Source organism: Mus caroli, unplaced genomic scaffold, assembly GCF_978045245.1.
Source record: "Mus caroli unplaced genomic scaffold, Mus_caroli_1 scaffold_14, whole genome shotgun sequence".
NCBI classification, from domain to species: domain Eukaryota; kingdom Metazoa; phylum Chordata; class Mammalia; order Rodentia; family Muridae; genus Mus; species Mus caroli.
Window position 1 is genome coordinate 55,580,136 of NW_028227269.1, and position 24,090 is coordinate 55,604,225.

At 38.3% G+C, this 24,090-nt stretch overlaps 1 protein-coding gene and 1 long non-coding RNA gene across 2 annotated transcripts in view; one reads left to right on the plus strand and one right to left on the minus strand.

Annotated features, from left to right (window-relative positions):
* Positions 1-24,090, plus strand: part of Mipol1 (mirror-image polydactyly 1) — a 301,756-nt gene that overhangs the window by 161,827 nt on the left and 115,839 nt on the right. Inside the window, exon 8 of the mRNA XM_021178974.3 lies at positions 2,952-3,059. Coding sequence (XP_021034633.1) covers positions 2,952-3,059 — 108 coding nt within the window. The remainder of the gene's footprint in view (positions 1-2,951; positions 3,060-24,090) is intronic.
* Positions 4,935-22,862, minus strand: LOC110306846 (uncharacterized). The gene is made up of 3 exons (XR_002379318.3): positions 22,703-22,862; positions 9,683-9,751; positions 4,935-5,270 (listed from the first exon to the last, which is right to left on the minus strand). It is a non-coding gene; the product is annotated as an uncharacterized LOC110306846 (long non-coding RNA).

The window sequence follows — 24,090 nt, forward strand, 5'->3', positions numbered from 1 at the left end:
TTGTTATCTGTCCGCCCTCTAGGTATAAGTCTCTGTTGTGTCATTATCTCTATCTTCATATTTTATACCACAAATTAAAATTTTAAGTGCCAAAGAAAATTGCAGTATAGATTAAAAGGTTAAGATCTTTATCTATTTTACAAATATTTAAAATCATAAATTACAACAATATGATATCACACCTGCTGGTGGATAAACATTTAAACCAGTTTCAAAATAAATTTCAAGAAAAAAGACTTTACAAAAAATAAGAAAAAGGAAAAAAATGTGTGAATATTTCATTGTGGGAAGTATATTCAACTTGGAAAATATAGAATTACATAAAGAAATCATATAGGATTAAGTAGGTCTAAAGAAATCTTCATATAGTTAAATATAAATGATAAGTGTATATGTAGTAAAAGCTTTTATTCTGTTCTTATTTTAGAACAATTGCTTGTCTCTAACTTTCTGAATTTCAGATTAATATTAAATCCAAATCATTATCAAAGAAAATAAGTTCAACACATAGATCTTAATCAAAGAATATGTTTTATTATTGTTTTTGCCTCAAGTGTGTGGCAAAAGTTTTTATTTTGAAGTCATTTTAGATTTCCTGTAATAAAAAGAACAGGTAACCAGACAACTCCTTCTAAAATTTTAAATTAAAATATAACTACGTCATTTTCTTCCTTCCCTCTTCTCACTCCACCCCCTCCGACCCCTTCCTACACACCCTACACTTACCTTGTTTCCTCTCAGAAACAGGGCCTCTTTTAATACTTATTGGGGTCTCTGTGTGTGTGTGTGTGTGTGTGTGTGTGTGTGTGTTGATGTATGTAAATATGTAAATACAGCCTGCTCAGCCTGTTTAGTGTTGCTTGTATGTATATTATTTCAGGGATGAGCGCTTGTTATTGGATAGCCAGTAAGGAAGACTACTTTCCTGCTCTCATTGGTTGCCTGTAGTCCTTTATCTTTGGGTGGGGCACCATGAGAATTTTTTCCCTTTAGTGTTAGCATGACTATGTGTGGTCATCTTCAGGTCTAGTTTAGACAGCCATGCTGCTTAGACATCATGGATAAAGTTCCCTTGGGTCAGACAACTTTTGATCTTCATTTTTCTAATAGTCCCTTGATGCTTCTACCTTCATTCTGTTTCTTCAGTTTCTTCTTACAGGATAATATATCTGAAATAAGTCTATATCCTTATTACTCTATTTCACGAAAATCAATTTTTATTCTACAACTGAAATTATTTACTTTGCCTTTGAACTTCCATAGGTCATTTTGTCTTTAATTTTTGGCACTTAATCATGTAATTATAAAATTAATTGAAACATATGATCATAGTAGAATAAAAGCTGTCTTGATATTTTTGTCATTTATTCTCATGGGTCATAATTTTTGTCTTTACCACGAAGACAAAATATTTGTTGTTATGAGCTAAAAAAATAGATAAACTGTAATGATAATCATGTGTTCTCTCCAAATAAAAATTAGAGATTTGTCACAAAGTTTTCACATTATTTTAAAAATATGATAGGTGGATTAGGTTGTCACATAACACGTGGTAGAATGAACATGGCCATTCAAGACTACTGTCACTGAGCCAGTGAGCACTACATCAGATCTTCAGAATATTCTTGCCTGTGTGTGTGATATGTACATACATATATATTTGCATTTTCATTAAAGTGAGTAGAGGCATGACCATGCCATGGCATACATGTGGAGTGTTGAGGACATCAGGTGTCAGTCCTCATTTCCCACTTGATTTGAGACAAGCTGGCTGGACCACAGGCTTCCTGGCATTCTCCTGTATTCACATCCCACTGTGCCAAAGGAGAACTGCGATTACAGACATGTGACTGTTGCTGCTGATGCAAACTCAGGGCCTCATTTATACAGCAAACAATTTTTCTCCCAAGCCATCTCCTCAGCCACCCAGAATTTATCTAAAACAAAGCAATCAGCAATCAGGTTAAACCTTAAATATCTTGATTTTTTTGTGGCTAGTCTGTTTAATTTGTAAATGTCCTAATATAGTATTTTGTATGCATGAGCTGTGTACAGTCAATTTTATGTATTTATATCAACATCATGTAATCTAAATCAACACCAAGAGACTGTTAAGACTCTTTCTTTTCAAACAATTTGTATATTACTACAAGGAAGTACTGCTACAGTTGATAGAGTCGAGGTTTGAGTAAGAAGTATCAATATGGATTATAGCTGCATTTTGATTACACTCTGAAAAGGAATCATTTTTTATTCATTATGGCAAGTAGCCATTTATCAAGTTGTCTAGAAAGCGTATTGTCCAGATTATTAATCAATATGCAAATGTATTGATTATTACTCAAATATACCATTTTAAAATAGACAAAGTAAGGAATAATTTTTAATTTCTTTACTGAACCATTGGTTTGATATTTTATTGCTTTAGCAAATTTCCCATCTAATGCCATGTCATTTGCAACATATTATTGTATAGTTGCTATAGTTATTATGTATAATGTTTCAAATAAATAAAAAAATCTGGATTATCCTTAACACATTTTTGTTTTTAAAACATTAAAAGAAGTTGATCATAGACTATATTATTATGGTTTACTAAAAATTCGATGAGAATTTAGATGCATGCTTTTAATTCAGCATTGAGTGTGTAACTAAAAATATTTGGCCAGTGGGTAGAATAACTTGAATATAGTTTGACCTTAATTTTGTATAACTAAATGTTTTCAGAATAATCTTTATAATAAGACTAATTGAAAATTGGAACTGAATTAACAAAGTTAATAGTATTATTTTATTTGTATGCAACTGTATTTTCCCCACCATTGTCATTGCAAAAAACAAACCCCTTGTCTTTGAGAGAATACAGTGGTGTTATTTACATTAATTCATATGGCCTGGTTTAAAAAAATATGCTAACTCCTTTACTTAATGGGATTCTTCCCTTGTGACAGTGCAAACGGCTGCACCAGGAGCTTCATCGTCTGAAAGAGCAGAACCAGACTTCAGCAAACAACACGAGACGTCCGACGGCTGAAAACAATCAGGAACGTGCTCTGAAGGTAAATGGCTGTTCCTTCTTGCAGGCAAATTAAGGTTGTAAGCCCTCGGTGCCAGCTCTCTGTGCTGCATATATCAGTTGTGTACATTGCAGCAAAAGTGAGCTGTGCTGTTTGCCAACAACCTCCTCTTTAAACACAGATACAGCACCCTTCTGTTATGGTATTACTTTATTTCATGTATGTGTACATGAAAAAAACATATTTCTGTATTTTGAGTGGTTGTATATTAATAACCTCTGGTACATATTCATTTTATCTCTGCTTTTATGTTATTAGCTTTTATACTTAATAAAAAGTGACCACTCCAAAAGAAATAATAAATCATCAGCTGTTTCTTTGTAGCAACATGTAATATAATTTATTATAATTTACAACGTGTTGTTGTATCTGTCACCCGGAGAACTGACACTGCTTCAAGGACCTGTGCATGTGTTTGGAAACTGAAGGAATACATAAAACATTAAAACGAAAGAAAAGAAATGGATTGTATTCAACTAGAACTTGAGAACAAGTGAGAGGTCCAGTTTATGACCCGTTCTATCATCGCATGTGATACCGAGCCCGTCGTCACGAGAAAAACACATGATGTGAGTCTCAGTTCTGGATGTGGTGCTGAAGACCTTCCATTCTACCTTTAAGTTACTTGAGTTGTTAGTAGAGGGTCTTGAATGCCATTTTGTTGTTGTTGCTGTGGAGTAAGAGATTTGCTAGGATTGTATTATAGTTACTTACTATAAATTCATTTTTATCTTAGATTGTAAATAGATAGCATGGTATTAAGAGTATGATACATTAAACCAAAACCGACAAAACATCTTTTAAAAATGAGTAGAGGCTGTGGTTGTGGCTTGGTTGGTAATATCATGCTATAGGAAGTATAGGGTCTTCGGTTAAGGTACCTAGTACCCTCATGAAACACTGAGTACTAGAATGTGCATCTGTGACCGTGATACAGAGAACAGAGACCAATGGAGGTACCTAGCACCTACATGAAACACTGGGTACTAGAATGTGCATCTGTGACCCTGATACAGAGAACAGAGACCAATGGAGGTACTTAGCACCTACATGAAACACTGGGTACTAGAATGTGCATCTGTGACCCTGATACAGAGAACAGAGACCAATGGGTGCTTGGTGCTTTCTGGCAAGCCAGTCTTATCAAGCCCATGAGCCACTGTTTCAGAGAGATCCTGTCTCCAGGAAGGAGATAGAGAGTAGCTAAAAGGACACCTGATGTCAATCTCCAACCTCCTCATGAACACCACTCAAGAGCAGGCATCTACACAGGCAAATGCCCACACAGGCACACACAAGCACAGTCATATACCTACATAGGCAAACACCCACACAATCATATACCTATATAGGCGGCATACACCCACACAGGCATACACCCACACAGGCGTACAATCCACACACATATGAAAAATGTATAAAACATTTTTAACTTGTACAGATTGTGAAATTTAATAAAATACTTTCCTGTAAATTATTTGTATTATTATTATTTTATTATTTCCTATAAATTATTTCTTATAAATTACCTTATAATGATAAGCTTATAATTTGGTTACTATTAATCTATTTTCTATTAAATTTATAAGTAGACCAAAAATATAGATAATAGAGAATTACATATAACCATGATTATTTTTAATTAGCCCCAAAGAATGTATAATTTTATGAGAATAAAGTATAGTAACATTTTTAAATGTGTATGTACATGTAAAATGGAAAATAAGTGTTCTAAAGTCATTCTCCACCAAGCATGATAATTTGTTATCAGTTCAGATCATATGCACAATATGTTATGGCTCTTTCAAGTTGAAATAGGGCCTAAGATAAAAATCCTAATTTGGTAATCATTAACACATAGTAATTGTGAGAAATATGAATTTCTGTCACTTTTGCATGTAATGGTACATGTGTAAAAATGGTGACAGCTATTGAGAGAAGTATATGCAGGCCTCTGAGAAGTCATTAAACATAGAAATCAATAGGCCACACAAGATACCTGGCAGTTCAGAACAAAAAGAAATAATGCATTTAATGGAAATTTCTTTAGACTACAATATTTAAAGTAACATATAAACTCATGTCTACCCCTGAGAAAGGTACTACACTAAAATCTTTTTCTATTTGATCTTTATTGTTTCTTCAAAGTGTGGTTTGGATGTTGCATCTGTTAATTGAAGTTGGCTTAAATTCCTGGAAAAGAGAAGTGGAAGAATCAGTTTTTGAAAGATTTCATCAACTTATCCTTTCTAAAACCTCTGTATGAAGTAAAGCTCTTAAAAATTTCTGCCATGCATACGTAATGCTGACTTTTATTCTATTTTAAATTATTTCTTCATGGTAGCCTTAAATATAATTTTAAAAATACAGTCATTTATAATACATCTCCTGACTCTTTTTCTTTAAAGTTCATACAGTTTTATTTTACGTCTATTAGTGTCTGCCTGCATGTGTGTACTTCTGGGGCCAGAAGAGGGCATGGGGTCGCTGGAGCTGGAGTGACAGAGTTGTGGGCCTCAGCGTGGGTGCCGGGAAGCAAGCCCAGGTCCTCTGCAAGAAGACAAGTCCTCTCAACCTCAGAGCCGTCCCTCTGGCCCACATCAACTTACTCTAAATCATAGCTGTAATCAGTCATTGGGGGAATCTTACTCTTCATGTGGTCATTGCTTTTCTAGTTGTCACTCAAGTTATAGATGGCACATTTGCTATGAAACTACCAGTCCATTTATACATACTGTTATCAGTTTGTACCTAAGTCAACAATAGAACATTTTTAAAAATGACTTCTTTGGAAGTGTTTAATCTCAGCAATATTTTCAGTACTATAAATCACACTATTATCAATAACGCTAATAAAATTAAACTTGACTATGTCAAAGAGTTCAAAATTTTGCTTCTTTTTTGACTCAAGTACATTAAAATGTCAAAAGCATACTGGAGATATATCTGTTTTTTTAAAAAGTTAGTGATTGTGTATTACTAGAACTTTGTGATGTGGTAATGATGGCAAAGCCACAATCACTGTACAAGCAAACACTTTTAGATTTTCTTTTGTTCTTCAACTAAATGTCTGTTCATACTAACAACAAGAAAGTTCTTTCTAAATCATTTTTTATGCTGGAAGATAACATCAAATGTTTTGGTGAATATTAATAGGCATTCTTTTTTAAAAAATTATCAAGGATATTAAATATTTTAGTACTTCTTTGCAAACTTCATACAATGTATTTTAATCATATTCATCCTTATGCCAACTTCTCCATATCCACTTCTATTACTATCTCTCTATGCAACTCATTTATTGTTCTCTTTCTCCCCTCTCCTGTCTTTCCCCATCGAGTCTAGTTTAGGACCCCCCAGCTGTTCTTGGTGTGGGGGCCTGCCCTGGAATGTGGTCCATATACAACAAATCACACCAGTAAAGAAGACTGCTACCAAAGTCCAATAGCATTTCAACTAGGACTGAGTCTCCATAGCTATCACCTTGTTTTGTGCTGGGATTTTATGCAATTTAAACCTACGCAGGTCTTGTGCATAATGTCACAATCTCTGTGAATTCGTATGTGCAACTGCTATGTTGTGTACAAAGCACTTTTTCTTTAAAATAATCCATAGCCTCTAACTCTGATTAGGTTAATAATTCCTCTTCTACCAATATACATGAGGTTTGGAGAAGGGGTATAATATCACTATGTCATTTATGGGTGTGCAACCCAAAGTTTCTTATGCTCTGTGCGTTGACCAGTTATGGGTCTCTGGTGTTAAGTGCCATCTAATGCAAAAAGTTTCTCTAATGAAAGCTGAGAGACACACTGATCTATGGGGTATAGTGAGAAGTCATTAAGGGTCATTTTAATATTGTCTGTTTAACAGAATAGTCGTAGTAGGTTCTTCCTTAGGGCCTATGGCATATTTAACCACTGGTTGGTGGCCTCAAGGACAGGGCTAGTTATAGGTTCCATTACATGAAGAGGGCCTTAAATCCAGCCAGAAAATGCTTGATTAAACCCTTAAAATATGTGCCACAACAGTGGCCTTATATTCCCAAACTAGTCATTATTGATTCTTAAAAGGGTTCAGAGCAGAGTCAATGTAATGATTACTGTTCTCCTCTGGCACCTTCTAGCATTACAAAAGCTAGCCACTAGTAGGGATGAAGCTTCGAGATCAGCACCCACTCCAATCTCGAATGGCCAAGAAGCACTTAAAGAAATGTTCAAAGTCCTTAGTCATCAGGGAAATGCAAATCAAGAGGTTCCATCTTACACCCATCAGAATGCCTGAGATCAAAAACAAGAGACAGCACATGCTGGTGAGGAATGTAGACCAAGGGGAACACTTCTTCATTGCCGGTGAGAATGCAAACTTGTACAACCACTTTGGAAATCAGTTTGGCAGTTTCTCAGAAAATTTGGACTAGTTCTACCTCAAGATCCAGCTAATCCATACCTGGACATATACAACATCCTACAAAGACACGTGCTCAACTATGTTCATAGCAGCTTTATTTGTAATAGCCAGAATCTGGAAACAACCTAGCTGTCCCTCAAGTGAAGAATGGATAAAGAAAATATGGTACATCCACACAATGGAATACTATTCAGCTATTAAATAAAAGACATCATGAATTTTTCAGGCAAATGGATGGAACTTGAGAATATCAACCTTGGGTATGGTAACCCAGTCCCAAAAGGACATGCATGGTATGTGCTCACTTACAAGTGGGTATTAGCCACGAAATCCAGGGACCATGTTACACTCAGACACACAGACCCAAAGAAGCTAAACAAGAAGGAAGGCCCAAGTAAGGAAGCCTGAATCCCACTTAGAAAGGGGAATAGAATAATCCTAAGAGGCAGATGGAGAGAGGGAACTGGAAGGGAGGGGAAAGGGGATGGGGTATTCAGGATCAGGTGTGAGGAAGGACAGGAGAGATAGCTAGATGGCCATGAAAATGAATGGAAGTCTGCAACTGAGTGGGGGTCAGGAGGTGGGGGGCATTTCCAGGACAGACCACTTTTTAGGGCAGAGCCTACATCCAGAAGAAGACAGCTAATATACAATAAAATTAATGGCATCTTTGTGGGTCTTTGTTGTCATAATGTTTTGTTAGGGTACTTATTTATTATTTTATTAAATAATTAACTTTACCTTACAGTTCCTTTATATTATAGCTTCTGGGTTTTGTTTTGGTTTGGTTTGGTTTGGTTTGGTTTTGGAGAATTCCTGTGCGTGCAGACATGAACTTGGATTTCTCTGTGTGTATATGTTTCTTGTCCTTTTTTTTTTTTCGTTCATTTTGTACTATTCTGATTATTTAAATTTATTTTATTTTCTCTTGTTTTATTATTATTATTTAGATACCTGCTTATTTACCAAACAGGAGAGACAAAAATGTGTAGATGTGGATAAAAGGAGAGGAGGGAAGATTTGAGAAGTTGTGGGGGAGGGTAACCATAATAAAAATTATAATAACAAACCTATATACAAGGAAAAAATGACAAAAGCAATTAGTTTATGTTGCTTTGGTACATGTAACTATTATCTGGATTTCATACTTCCTCATCACCTAATACCCTTTTTGTTTCTATATGTTATATTATCCCCATGTGTATAATTTTTATATTGGTTATTATATTTATTTATATTTCATATGTTTTTCCCTTTTCCATTTTCCCCTCTGGAAACCTTCTTTCCCATCTTCCCTCCCCTTGTTCTATGAGAGTGCTTCCCCATCCACCCACCCACCCGCCCACCCACTCCCACCTCCCCGCCCTGGCATTCCCCTACACTAGGGCATCGAGCCTTCACAGGGTCAAGGGCCTCTCCTCCCACTGATGCCAGACAAGGCCATCCTCTGCTATATATGCACCTGGAGCTGTGGATCCCTCCATGTGTACTCTGGTTGGTGGTTCATTCCTTGGGAGATCTGGGGAATCTGGTTGGTTGATATTGTTGTTCTTCCTATGGGGCTGCAAACCCCTTCAGCTCCTTCAGTCCTTTCTCTAACTCCTCCATTGGTGTTTACATAATGTAGATAGAGATAATTTAGGCTAGGAGCTGACTATAAGGGGGGACATGTGCTTTATTTCTGAGATTGTGACCTGACTTAATATTATACTTTCTAAATTCATTTATTTTCCTTTAAATTTTGTGTAGTCAGTTTTTAAAGAGCTGAACAGTATTCTATTTTTAGATACACTCCAGATTTTCATTAACCATTCATCCTTTGAGCTGGTTTTGTACCATTTCCATTCTAAAGTGAATAAAGCAGCAGTAATCTTGAGATGACAGATATCTCTGTGATGGGGTGAGTTCTCTGGACTTATGACAAGGAGTGACACAACAAGGTGACAGTTCTAGTTTTTTAAGGAATCTCCAAACTAAAGTCTATTTGTATTCAATTTCACAACCCCGCCCCCCAAACATCAGTGAACAGGGCTCCCTCTTTTTGTATATATCCCAAGATCAGAATTCTTATATTTTTGGTTGTGAACCTAGCCTTTCCAGGCTGAGCCATCTCTCCAGCCCGTGATGTTAGAGTTTTTGAACATAGCTATTCAGATTAGGATAGGTGGTCTTAAACTATTCTCAGATTTGCTTACCTTGATGGTTAGGAACACTGAACACTTTAAGTACTTAAAGGCCACTTGCAGGTGGTTCTTTTTCTTTGTCTGTTTAAAAAAAAAAACAAAAACAACTATGTATTAGATTTGTTAGTCCATTTGCTGACTGACAGTTTTATTTCCTTGGCATTTAACTTCTGCAGTTCTTTGTAACTTCTGGATATTGGCCCCTTATCTAAAGTGTGGTTGATTAGATTTTCTCCCATTCTTTGGGCTGTCCACTTGTTCTGCTTGAACTTCCTATTTTCAAGCAGTTCCATCAGTTGATACCTGCGGCTAGTTCCTGTAGTACTGCTGTTTATTGAGAGATTTCTTACCACAATAACTTCAAGATTATTCCCCGTGTTTTCTTCTAGACATTTCAATGTTTCAGGCTTTAAATTAAGATCTTGATTCATTATGAAATGATTTTTGTACAAGATGAAAGAAAATTTTAATTTCATTCTTCTGCAGGAAGATATCTAGTTTTGCCAGTATGATTTGTTTAATAGGCTGATTTCCTGTCTATATTTTTGCTTCCTTTGTCAAAAATTACATGGGCATATCTTTAGCATTTTATTTTGGGGACCTTTATTCTATTCCATTGGTCTGCCTATCTGTTTTTATTTAATTTTTTTTGATTGGATATTTTCTTTCTTTTTTTTAATTTTTAATATTTTTTATTACGTATTTTCCTCAATTACATTTCCAATGCTATCCCAAAAGTCCCCCATACCCTCCCCCCCACTTCCCTACCCACCCATTCCCATTTTTTTGACCCTGGTATTCCCTCCCCCCCGGCTCCCCAGCCCCCTTTAATTCCCATACCTTCCAGTACGATAAATACTGGTCAGCAGGTATAAAGGCTCTAGGTAAGCACCAGCTTGACTTCTCCATGTTTAATGATATAATTAATGGTATAGATGTTATCTTCAGCTATAGGCCTTATGGTCAGTTTGTGGAGAGCCAACAATAGCTATGACAGTAACCTCGGGTGTCTGCGAATTCACATGGGTTCCCTTTGACCGAACACTCAAATAGATGTAACCAATTTCTGGTTGCTAGAACATTCATTTGGTGAATAGAGATGCACTGTTGTGCATCCATCTCCCCATTATTTGGCGATTTTATTTAGATTACCTTCATATATTTATTTATTTTAGTTAGCTTCTAGTGTTTTAAGTTTCCATACATCCCCTCAAATGACCCTTATCCGTGTCTCTCATTGTATGCCCCCTTCACTTCCCCTCCACGTTCATCCTCACATTCCAGGACCCCACCCTGTTCATCCACAATTACATAGCCATCTATTCCGTTTCCCCTTCTTACGAACTTCCCCATTAGTTCCTGATTCTATATCTAATGTCTGTGGTTATAGAGAATGTAGCTTGCTTATTGGAGACTTGGTGTTATCATCCGCATGTAAGTGAATACAAACTATATTTGGTTTTTGTGTGTGTGTGTGTGTGAGGGTTATCTCACTCAGGATGGTTTTTTTCCAACTCCATCTGTTTATCTGCAAATTTTATGGTTTCATTTTTTTAAAAAACAGCTGAATTGAACACCATTTTTAAAATGTACCATGAAGTGGAAATTTAAGGGTTCCTTGGATAGTCAGTTGTGTTGGATGGTGTTTCACTGGGGCAAACATGTGAAGAAGTGTTTTCTTGAAGTGGTCACAGGTAAAAGATGAAGGCAGACTCGTGAAGGAACATTTCAGTGGAGCAGACACAGGAGAGAGGATGTTCTGCTAAAGCAAGCACATGAAAAGAGAAGTGATGAAGGGTTCTTTGCTAACAACATGCATGTATTGGTCCACATGCATTGTGTAGTTGAGCTGCCTATGTTGGGGCTCTGAGGACTCGGGCTGATTGGATGCACATGCTGAGGCAGGAGCTGTGCACATGGAGGACACGTGGTGTTTGGAGGATATAAATAGGACTCTATGGAATGAGGGAGCCAGAGCTTGACTTGCTGGTACACCTAGTGGGTCATGCATCTTCACTGATCTTCACTTCCCTGAGAGAGGCACAGCTAAGCACTTCTAGTGTTCCTGCTGGTCCCTCCTGCTGCCTCTAGCCAAGGCTGAGGCCTGGCTGTCTCTTCTAGGTCCTGTCTCCACTGTTGCTATCTTGTCTCTACTGAACTGAACTGCTGGTGGATCCATGAAGTTTATCCATGAGGTGTTTGCAAGTGGACCTAGCTGCCACTGCCTAACGTGTGAACTGATTTCCAGACAACAAAGACAGGAGTTGCTCTAAAGAACCTTTCTTAACAGGTCCATGTCCCCTCTTCCCCCAACCCCCATGACCTTTCTTTTCCACTACCTCTGGTGGTCATGGTCTACAAGAAAGGTTAAAGTGTTTAATAACCATCATTAAAAATAAGATTTGAAAAAAAATTAATGTTAAAATACCACATTCTCTTTACTCATTCATCCATTTAGGGATGTCTAGGTTGTTCCTAATTTATGGCTATTATTAATAGAGCAGCAATGAACATGGTTGAGCAAGTGTCTCTGTAGTAGAATGAAGCGTCTTTTTGGCATTATGCCCAAGAATGGTATAGCAGGATCTTGAGGTAAATCATACTATATCCAGCATCCCGAGGAACCACCACACTGGTTTCCATAGTTTTGTACTCCTACCCCATGTCCTTGCCTGCATGACCTGTCATCTGTTTTACTGATCCTGACCACTCTGACTAGTTTAAGATGAAATCCCAAAGGAGTTTTGATTTGCGTTTTTCTGATGACGGAGGATGTTGAACATTTGTTCCTCAGCCATCTGTGTTTCCTCTTTTAAAAATTCTCCGTTTAGTTCCATACCTCATTTTTAAAAATTGAGTTGTGTTTTTGATGTCTCAGTTTTTGTTTGTTCATTTGACGGGAGGGCTTTGTTGTTGTTGTTCTTTATATGTTTTAGATATTAGTCCTCTATAGAGTGTATAAGTTTCTATAAATTTCTATTTTTTTGTGGTGGGCATGTGCATATAAATATAATTAATATTGAATGCATACAATCCAATGTGAAACTTCACGATGCAGAATGTCTCTTCTGACTCTATAAAACTTAACTTTCACATCTCTTTTTTTTTGCATGGATTCGGGGTGCCTGAAATCAGGTCCCGATGACTGCAGATCAGGCTTCTTTACTCCCTGACCAGTGTCTCCCACATAAATTTGTTGTATTGTGTCATGTTTTACTAATTCTCTTACCAGTATATATTTATGAATTGGTGGGCATTCAGTCTCACCTAGATTCCGAATTAGGAAAAGAGCACTGAAGCACGTAGTTTATTTTCAAGACACTTATTTTGGGGACCAAAAGCATGTATTAATAATTATACATCCAAACAGAAAAGTGGTCATACAAGCAATATTTGTGGTGAGAGAACCATTGTATATCTTGGTGTGGCTAGCAGTTGTATCAGTTTATGTGTGACAGATTTGAGCAGAATTAGACACATACTACAGAATCATAAAGTAAGACTGACGAAATTAGCATACGCCATGGGTCTTGCCGCAGTATCAGTGTTCTGATTTAGATCTTATATCATTGTTGGGAAACATGTTATCCACTGGAGAATGTCAGGTAAGAGTGCATGGGACCTATTTGTACATATTTTGTTTTTACTTCTTATGAACTGATAGTTATGTAAAAATCAGTTATTTTAAAAAGAGAGATACTAAGTTCAGCACATCAGATGATTACACCAGGACATAAATCCCAGGAATCAGAACTATGGGTGTGGGGCCCAGATAAAATACTACTTTTTACTTCAAATGTGCCAAAAATACAATTTCTTACTTGGAGTGGGCTCAGTACTAGGAATCAAACACAGGCCCAGTACATGGTAGGCAAGTATTTAACCACTATACTACATTCCTAGCTTTAAACTTGTTACCAACTCCACTAAATATGTTCCTTCCATAGCTTTATCTAAAACAACTATTATTTTATTTTAACAGTAACACTTGTCAAAATGGTTGGAGTTAGCCTTGGCCTCTTCCCTTCTTTCACCTTCTCCTTTCTGACTACAAACTAACTCTTCTGCTTTTCATGCACATCAAGATCTCAGTTGCTCCTCACCACTTCCATGGCTACTGTAGGCCAAGCTGTTTGGCCTCTGCCTCACCTGCCTCACAGTCTGTTAATGTCACCTGTGTCTGAGGATGTCTCTCTTTAATCTCTGCACAGCCTTAACGATAACTTTATGAAGCTGCAGGTTAGATTATATTACCCCTCTGGTACAACAGAACAACAGTTTACCTTAGAAACTGGACGCATGCACCTCCGCTGGGACATACCAGGCATACGTGCATCCCTTTTCACTTTCAAGGAGTATTCTTTCCGCATGCCTTTCCCTTTTCCTTGTCTTTTAAGGTGCTTTAGGCTGCTGCAAGGCCTTCTCTGTCCAACGTCTTTTGTGTTGCAGCCTATTCATGTCCTTGTCAGCACTCTGTTGTCTTTCCTGCTTTTTCTTTGACATGCTTTCCTTTATCTATATCACTCATACATACATACATACATATATGCGTACATGCATGCATTCACGTATATAATTTATTTATTTTTTTTAATATTTTTATTACATATTTTCCTCAATTACATTTCCAATACTATCCCAAAAGTCCCCCATAGCGCCCCCCACTTCCCTACCCACCCATTCCCATTCTTTTGGCCCTGGCATTCCCCTATATTGGGGCATATAAAGTTTGCAAGTCCAATGGGCCTCTCTTTCCAGTGATGGCCGACTAGGCCATCTTTCGATACATATGCAGCTAGAGACAAGAGCTCCAGGGTTCTGGTTAGTACATCATGTTGTTCCAACAATAGGCTTGCAGATCCCTTTAGCTCCTTGGATACTTTCTCTAGCTTCTCCATTGGGAGCCCTGTGATACATCCAATAGCTGACTGTGAACATCCACTCCTGTGTTTGCTAGGCCCCGGCATCGTCTCACAAGAGACAGCTATATTTGGGTCCTTTCAGCAAAATCTTGCTAGTGTATGCAATGGTGTCAGCGTTTACAAGCTGATTATGGGATGGATCCCTGGATACGGCAGTCTCTAAATGGTCCATCCTTTCCTCACATCTCCAAACTTTGTCTCTGTAACTCCTTCCCTGGGTGTTTTGTTCCCAATTCTAAGAAGGTGCACAGTGTCCACACTTTGGTCTTCATTCTTCTTTTTTTTTTTTTTTTTTTTTTTTTTTTTTTTTTAATATTTTTATTACATAATTTCCTCAATTACATTTCCAATACTATCCCAAAAGTCCCCCATAGCGCCCCCCACTTCCCTACCCACCCATTCCCATTCTTTTGGCCCTGGCATTCCCCTATATTGGGGCATATAAAGTTTGCAAGTCCAATGGGCCTCTCTTTCCATTGATGGCCGACTAGGCCATCTTTCGATACATATGCAGCTAGAGACAAGAGCTCCAGGGTTCCGGTTAGTACATCATGTTGTTCCAACAATAGGGTTGCAGATCCCTTTAGCTCCTTGGGTACTTTCTCTAGCTTCTCCATTGGGAGCCCTGTGATACATCCAATAGCTGACTGTGAACATCCACTCCTGTGTTTGCTAGGCCCCGGCATCGTCTCACAAGAGACAGCTATATTTGGGTCCTTTCAGCAAGATCTTGCTAGTGTATGCAATGGTGTCAGCGTTTAGAAGCTGATTATGGGACGGATCCCTGGATACAGCAGTCTCTAAATGGTCCATCCTTTCATCACAGCTACGAACTTTGTCTCTGTAGCTCCTTCCCTGGGTGTTTTGTTCCCAATTCTAAGAAGGTGCACAGTGTCCACACTTTGGTCTTCATTCTTCTTGAGTTTCATGCGTTTAGCAAATTGTATCTTATATCTTGGGTATCCTAAGTTTTGGGCTAATATCCACTTATCAATGAATACATATTGTGTGAGTTCTTTTGTGATTGTGTTACTTCACTCAAGATGATGCCCTCCAGGTCCATCCATTTGGCTAGGAATTTCATAAATTCATTCTTTTTAATAGCTGAGTAGTACTCCATTGTGTAAATGTACCATAATTTCTGTATCCATTCCTCTGTTGAGGGACATCTGGGTTCTTTCCAGCTTCTGGCTATTATAAATAGGGCTGCTATGAACATAGTGGAGCATGTGTCCTTTTTACCGGTTGGGACATCTTCTGGATATATGCCCAGGAGAGGTATTGCTGGATCCTCCGGTAGTACTATGTCCAATTTTCTGAGGAACCGCCAGACTGATTTCCAGAGTGGTTGTACAAGCTTGCAATCCCACCAACAATGGAGGAGTGTTCCTCTTTCTCCACATCCTCGCCAGCATCTGCTGTCACCTGAATTTTTGATCTTAGCCATTCTGACTGGTGTGAGGTGGAATCTCAGGGTTGTTTTGATTTGCATTTCCCTGATGATTAAGGATGTTGAACATTTTTTCAGGTGTTTCTCTGCCATTCGGTATTCCTCAGATGAGAATTCTTTGTTCAGTTCTGAGCCCCATTTTTTAATGGGGTTATTTGACTTTCTGGAGTCCACCTTCTTGAGTTCTTTATATATATTGGATATTAGTCCCTTATCTGATTTAGGATAGGTGAAGATCCTTTCCCAATCTGTTGGTGGTTTTTTTGTCTTATTGATGGTGTCTTTAGCCTTGCAGAAGCTTTGTAGTTTCATGAGGTCCCACTTGTCAATTCTCGATCTTACAGCACAAGCCATTACTGTTCTATTCAGGAATTTTTCCCCTGTGCCCATATCTTCAAGGCTTTTCCCCACTTTCTCCTCTATAAGTTTCAGTGTCTCTGGTTTTATGTGAAGTTCCTTGATCCACTTAGACTTGACCTTAGTACAAGGAGATAGGAATGGATCGATTCGCATTCTTCTACATGTTAACAACCAGTTGTGCCAGCACCATTTGTTGAAAATGCTGTCTTTCTTCCACTGGATGTTTTTAGCTCCCTTGTCGAAGATCAAGTGACCATAGGTGTGTGGGTTCATTTCTGGGTCTTCAATTCTATTCCATTGGTCTATTTGTCTGTCACTATACCAGTACCATGCAGTTTTTATCACAATTGCTCTGTAGTAGAGCTTTAGGTCCGGCATGGTGATTCCACCAGAGGTTCTTTTATCCTTGAGAAGAGTTTTTGCTATCCTAGGTTTTTTGTTATTCCAGATGAATTTGCAGATTGCACTTTCTAATTCGTTGAAGAATTGATTTGGAATTTTGATGGGGATTGCATTGAATCTGTAGATTGCTTTTGGCAAGATAGCCATTTTTACAATGTTGATCCTGCCAATCCATGAGCATGGGCGATCTTTCCATCTTCTGAGATCTTCTAGAATTTCTTTCTTCAGAGACTTGAAGTTTTTATTATACAGATCTTTCACTTCCTTAGTTAGAGTCACGCCAAGATATTTTATATTATTTGTGACTATTGAGAAGGGTGTTGTTTCCCTAATTTCTTTCTCAGCCTGTTTATTCTTTGTGTAGAGAAAGGCCATTGATTTGTTTGAGTTAATTTTATATCCAGCTACTTCACTGAAGCTGTTTATCAGGCTTAGGAGTTCTCTGGTGGAATTTTTAGGGTCACTTATATATACTATCATATCATCTGCAAAGAGTGATATTTTGACTTCATCTTTTCCAATTTGTATCCCTTTGATCTCCTTTTGTTGTCGAATTGCTCTGGCTAGGACTTCAAGTACAATGTTGAATAGGTATGGAGAAAGTGGACAGCCTTGTCTAGTCCCTGATTTTAGAGGGATTGCTTCAAGCTTCTGACCATTTACTTTGATGTTGGCTACTGGTTTGCTGTAGATTGCTTTTATCATGTTTAGGTATGGGCCTTGAATTCCTGATCTTTCCAAGACTTTTATCATGAATGGGTGTTAGATCTTGTCAAATGCTTTTTCCGCATCTAACGAGATGACCATGTGGTTTTTGTCTTTGAGTTTGTTTATATACTGGATTACGTTGATGGATTTCCGTATATTGAACCATCCCTGCATCCCTGGGATGAAACCTACTTGGTCAGGATGGATGATTGTTTTGATGTGTTCTTGGATTCGGTTAGCAAGAACTTTATTGAGTATTTTTGCATCAATATTCATAAGGGATATTGGTCTGAAGTTTTCTATCTTTGTTGGGTCTTTTTGTGGTTTAGGTATCAGAGTAATTGTGGCTTCATAGAATGAGTTGGGTAGAGTACCTTCTGTTTCTATTTTGTGGAATAGTTTGTGAAGAACTGGGATTAGATCTTCTTTGAAGGTCTGATAGAACTCTGCACTAAACCCATCTGGTCCTGGGCTTTTTTTGGTTGGGAGACTATTAATGACTGCTTCTATTTCTTTGGGGGATATAGGGCTGTTTAGATCATTAACCTGATCTTGATTCAACTTTGGTACCTGGTATCTGTCTAGGAACTTCTCCATTTCATCCAGGTTCTCCAGTTTTGTCGAGTATAGCCTTTGGTAGAAGGATCTGATGGTGTTTTGGATGTCTTCAGGATCTGTTGTTATGTCTCCTTTTTCATTTCTGATTTTGTTAATTAGGATGCTTTCCCTGTGCCCTCTAGTGAGTCTGGCTAAGGGTTTATCTATCTTGTTGATTTTCTCAAAGAACCAGCTCCTTGATTGGTTGATTCTTTGAATAGTTTTTCTTGTTTCCACTTGGTTGATTTCACCCCTGAGTTTGATTATTTCCTGCCGTCTACTCCTCTTGGGTGAATTTGCTTCCTTTTGTTCTAGTGCTTTTAGGTGTGTTGTCAAGCTGCTAATGTGTGCTCTCTCTAGTTTCCTTTTGGAGGCACTCAGAGCTATGAGTTTTCCTCTTAGAAATGCTTTCATTGCGTCCCATAAGTTTGGGTATGTTGTGGCTTCATTTTCATTGAACTCTAAAAAGTCCTTAATTTCTTTCTTTATTCCTTCCTTGACCAAGGTATCATTGAGAAGAGTGTTGTTCAGTTTCCACGTGAAGGTTGGCTTTCTATTATTTATTTTGTTATTGAAGATCAGCCTTAGTCCATGGTGGTCTGATAGGATGCATGGGACAATTTCAATATTTTTGTATCTGTTGAGGCCTGCTTTGTGACCAATTATGTGGTCAATTTTGGAGAAGGTACCATGAGGTGCTGAGAAGAAGGTATATCCTTTTGTTTTAGGATAGAATGTTCTGTAGATATCTGCCAGATCCATTTGATTCATAATTTCTGTTAGTTTCACTGTGTCCCTGTTTAGTTTCTGTTTCCATAATCTGTCCATTGGTGAAAGTGGTGTGTTGAAGTCTCCCACTATTATTGTATGAGGTGCAATGTGTGCTTTGAGCTTTACTAAAGTTTCTTTAATGAATGTGGCTGCCTTTGTATTTGGAGCATAGATATTCAGGATTGATAGTTCCTCTTGGAGGATTTTACCTTTGATGAGTATGAAGTGTCCCTCCCTGTCTTTTTTAATGACTTTGGGTTGGAAGTCAATCTTATCAGATATTAGAATGGCTACTCCAGCTTGTTTCTTCATGCCATTTGCTTGGAAAATTGTTTTCCAGCCTTTCATTCTGAGGTAGTGTCTATCTTTTTCTCTGAGATGAGTTTCCTGTAAGCAGCAAAATGTTGGGTCTTGTTTGTGTAGCCAGTTTGTTAGTCTATGTCTTTTTATCGGGGAGTTGAGTCCATTGATATTAAGAGATATTAAGGAAAAGTAATTGTTGTTTCCTGTTATTATTGTTGTTGAAGTTGGCATTTTGTTCTTGTGGCTGTCTTCTTTTAGGTTTGTTGAGGGATTACCTTCTTGTTGTTTCTAGGGCGTGGTTCCTGTCCTTGTATTGGTTTTTTTCTGTTATTATCCTTTGAAGGGCTGGATTCGTGGAGAGATAATGTGTGAATTTGGTTTTGTCGTGGAATACTTTGGTTTCTCCATCTATGTTAATTGAGAGTTTGGCTGGGTATAGTAGCCTGGGCTGGAATTTGTGTTCTTTTAGTGTCTGTATAACATCCGTCCAGGATCTTCTGGCTTTCATAGTTTCTGGTGAAAAATCTGGTGTAATTCTGATAGGCTTGCCTTTATATGTTACTTGGCCTTTTTCTCTTACTGCTTTTAGTATTCTATCTTTATTTAGAGCATTTGTTGTTCTGATTATAATGTGTCGGGAGGTATTTCTTTTCTGGTCCAGTCTATTTGGAGTTCTGTAGGCTTCTTGTATGTTCATGGGCATCTCTTTCTTTAGATTTGGGAAGTTTTCTTCTATAATTTTGTTGAAGATGTTTGCTGGTCCTTTGAGTTGAAAATCTTCATTCTCATCCACTCCTATTATCCGTAGGTTTGGTCTTCTCATTGCGTCCTGTATTTCTTGGATGTTTTGAGTTAGGATCTTTTTGCATTTTACATTTTCCTTGATTGTTGTGCCGATGTTCTCTATGGAATCTTCTGCACCTGAGATTCTCTCTTCCATCTCTTGTATTCTGTTGCTGATGCTGGTATCTATGGTTCCAGATTTCTTTCCTAGGGTTTCTATCTCCAGTGTTGCCTCATTTTGGGTTTTCTTTATTGTGTCTACTTCCCTTTTTAGGTCTAGTATGGTTTTGTTCATTTCCATCATCTGTTTGGATGTGTTTTCCTGTTTTTCTGTAAGGACTTCTACCTGTTTGATTATGTTATCGTGTTTTTCTTTAAGGATTTGTAACTCTTTAGCAGTGTTCTCCTGCAATTCTTTAAGGGATTTTTGTGCTTCCTCTTTATTGTCTTCTGCCTGTTTAGCAGTGTTCTCCTGCATTTCTTTAAGTGTGTTATTAAAGTCCTTCTTGAAGTCCTCTATCATCATCAGGAGATATGCTTTTAAATCCGTGTCTAGCTTTTCCGGTGTGTTGGGGTGCCCTGGACTGGGCGAAGTGGGGGTGCTGGGTTCTGATGATGGTGAGTGGTCTTGGTTTCTGTTAGTAAGATTATTACGTTTACCTTTCGCCATCTGGTAATCTCTGGGGTTAGTTGTTATCGTTGTCACTGTTTAAAGATTGGAGCAGAAGCTGTGTTCCACTCACCAGCAGTCCCAAAATCCTGCGGCGGGGGTCGTGGGTAGCTGGCGGGTGTCAGGCAACCCTGCTCTCCTGCTACCCTGGCGCTGATCTGGCTGGGTGAGGCCTGTGGCCCTACTCAGGCCGGTTTCTGCTTCCCTAACTAATGCAGTTTCAGGTCCCGCGCAATTGGATTGGAGCAGAAGCTGTGCTCCATTCACCAGAAGTCTTAAGATCCTGTGGTGGGTGTTGTGGGTAGCTGGCGAGTGTCAGTCGACCCTGCGCCCCAGCTGCCCCGGTGCTTTTCTGACTGGAAGAGGGTTGTGGCCTTATGTAGGCCGGATTTCTCTCTCCCCAACCAGAGCAGTCTCAGGTCCTGCGCGATTGGACTGGAGCAGAAGCTGTGTTCCACTCACCAGCAGTCCCAAAATCCTGCGGCGGGGGTCGTGGGTAGCTGGAGGGGGTCGTGGGTAGCTGGCGGGTGTCAGGCAACCCTGCGCTCCCGCTACCCCGGCGCTGATCCAGCAGGATGAGGCCTGTGGCCCTACTCAGGCCGGTTTCTGCTTCCCTAACTAATGCAGTCTCAGGTCCCGCGCAATTGGATTGGAGCAGAAGCTGTGTTCCACTACCCAGCAGTCCCAAAATCCTGCGGCGGGGGTCGTGGGTAGCTGGTGGGTGTCAGGCAACCCTGCACTTCCGCTACCCTGGCGCTGATCCAGCTGGATGAGGCCTGTGGTCCTACTCAGGCCGGTTTCTGCTTCCCTAACTAATGCAGTCTCAGCTCACGTATATAATTTATAATGGGAGTAAATACTCTATGATGCCAAGGACTTTAGTTTAATTTTGTTTGTATGGGAATCAAAGACATTGACCAATTAGCAGCTGTGCCTGTACACATCAACTGGAATATAGCCAGGCTCCGTCTCCAGAAAAAGTACTGGCACATAGTATTCATTAAATAAATACTGTATCCATGGAGTGAATGGTTGCCACACTGCTAAGTTAGTCTTTTATAAATATTCACTGGTATGCTTAAATATTCTACAGATACTCTCTTAAAGTACTTTGTGAGTTGCAATGCATAAGTATATAATAAGTTAAATTATTTTTATACAGTTGAATACTTAGGTTAATTACAATTTTATACTCCTGGATACTGAGAACAATATTATATATATAAATATTTAGTTATATTTAATATACAATATTTTTCAGTAAATCACATAGATTAAAGGTCACTTGAGTCCATAATGTTATAATAAAACAATACCAATTTGTTTCTTCACGTATTACTCCTGATATCAGCTCCACAGACCAAACCAAAGAAAACAAAACAGAAAAAGAAAAGAAAAACAAGAAGAAATGTTGAACTTCTTTAGCTATTGGTGCTACCTATTTGTGTCTAGATGAAAGCACTGTACATTTTTTTGCTCTGCATGGGGGAGGGTCTTTCAATTCTTACTTTGGAGGATCTTGTTTTCTCAGCTTTTTCTTTAATCTTTGCACTATTGTGAGTAAATAGTGTAGATGACCACTTGAATTAGTATTTTTCAGGTATTTTAACACATTACCAACATTGTACTTTATTTTATGACCCAACAAATATACAAACGATATGGTTGTCAGTGTACTTAAAAATGAACCATTTTGCCTGTGTGCCATCACTACAGACATACAAATACAGATCAGTGTGATCTTCCTGTTTGCCTTGAAGACCCTCGTGCCATACATTTTCTCACTTTCTTCTTTCTGCTTTTACCATATTGGTAAGGGGTTGGTAAGTATTTGTGCATGTATGCCCTTCATGCACACATGACCATATCCACTGAAAACCTAGTATAGCATTAGGAAATAATCATCAGATGGAGAGAATGATACTAGATCTTGTATAGATTTTCTTAGACCTAGAGTATATGAAATGCTTAGAGATATGGTTTAAGAGAAGTATAAGAGAAGATTAGGAAACTTCAGCACTAAAGATATGCAAAAATAACTAAATATTACTAAGTAAATGTTTTACCTGTGAGGTGAATAGTCAAAAAGGTGGCAGGATGACCGAGAGTTTTGTTATCGTATAGTTACAATAAAGTGTCATTATGGGAGTGGTGCACATGTCAAGTGCTGCAGCTCTGTCAAGAAGATAAAAGATATCCATTTGATGTTGCAGTTAGGTTACCACCTGCATTGTCATTCAGTTAGTGCTCAGTGGCGATGGCAGAATGTTTGACTGGGTTTAGAATGCAGAAACATAGAAACAATTTTAGTAGCTCTGTTAGGTAACTATGGTAGGTTTAGAGACTAGTGTGAATGCTACATGGAAAACAATATTTTATTTTTAAAATGAAGAGTATAATAGATCTTTTGTATCACTTAGTCACATTCACTTACCTATCCCTTCATCTATTAGAATACGATAGTAGCCTACTTTAGAAAAGATGTATAGGCCAAATTCGCCCTGTAATGATTTGAAATCAGGAAACTAAAAAGGAACCAGATAGTCACAAGGCAGGCTTGGGCACATATGCACTGTGCCAGGCTTGAGCCATCTGAAGTGACTGAACGACTAGTTAAAGAAAGGGGAAAGGAGGATGACCCCAGGGAAACACTGACTTCCAGACGTATTGGGCAGATGCACATGTGAATGCATGTGGCAGCAAGCACAGGGACTAGACAGGTTCGAGCCAGAGGGAGTACCAGTAATGAGTGGCAGAAGCAGATGCAGAATCCCACCCCAATCAAGGAGCTATCTGCAAGTGATACCCAATGTCAGAGGGAAACATAGTTGTCTCCAGTGGGGCGTTACTGAGTGTATCAACCACACTTTTGGCTAACACAAATGATATAATTTTGGACTTCCTGTTTTGTTTTGTTACTTGTGTGTTTTGATTTTTATTTTGTATTTTGGAATGTTTTGTTGTGTATATAAGTGTTTCCTGTCACATTCTTTTTCTCTTGTATTTGATATCTTGAGAGAGAAATAGAACATGCAATTGGGTGCCTATGGAGATGGAGAAGATCTAGAAAAGGAGTTGAAGGAGGGGAAAGCATAAATTAAGCATGTTTGATTAAAAGTGGTCATTGAAAATAATAATGGAGAAAAGAGAAAGGAACCAGGATAGATGAAAACTTTTTTTTTTTTTTTTTCTGAGCAAAGACGATAGGAATCTTCTTTGGTTCTGGTTCTTAACGTCATTCCCACACACAATACAGAATAAATGTTTTTCTCATTCCTAGTAAGACTCTCAGCTGGGTCAGGTTTACAGTCTCTGCATACCATGTGGGGAATGCTGCAGTAGCATTTACTATGGCTTCTGTGACGAACAGCTGCATTGAAGGCTAGCTTCATGGATTACAGCACCATGTGTAGCTGAATCATTAAAAGCCTATGTAGATTCATCAAGGTCATCA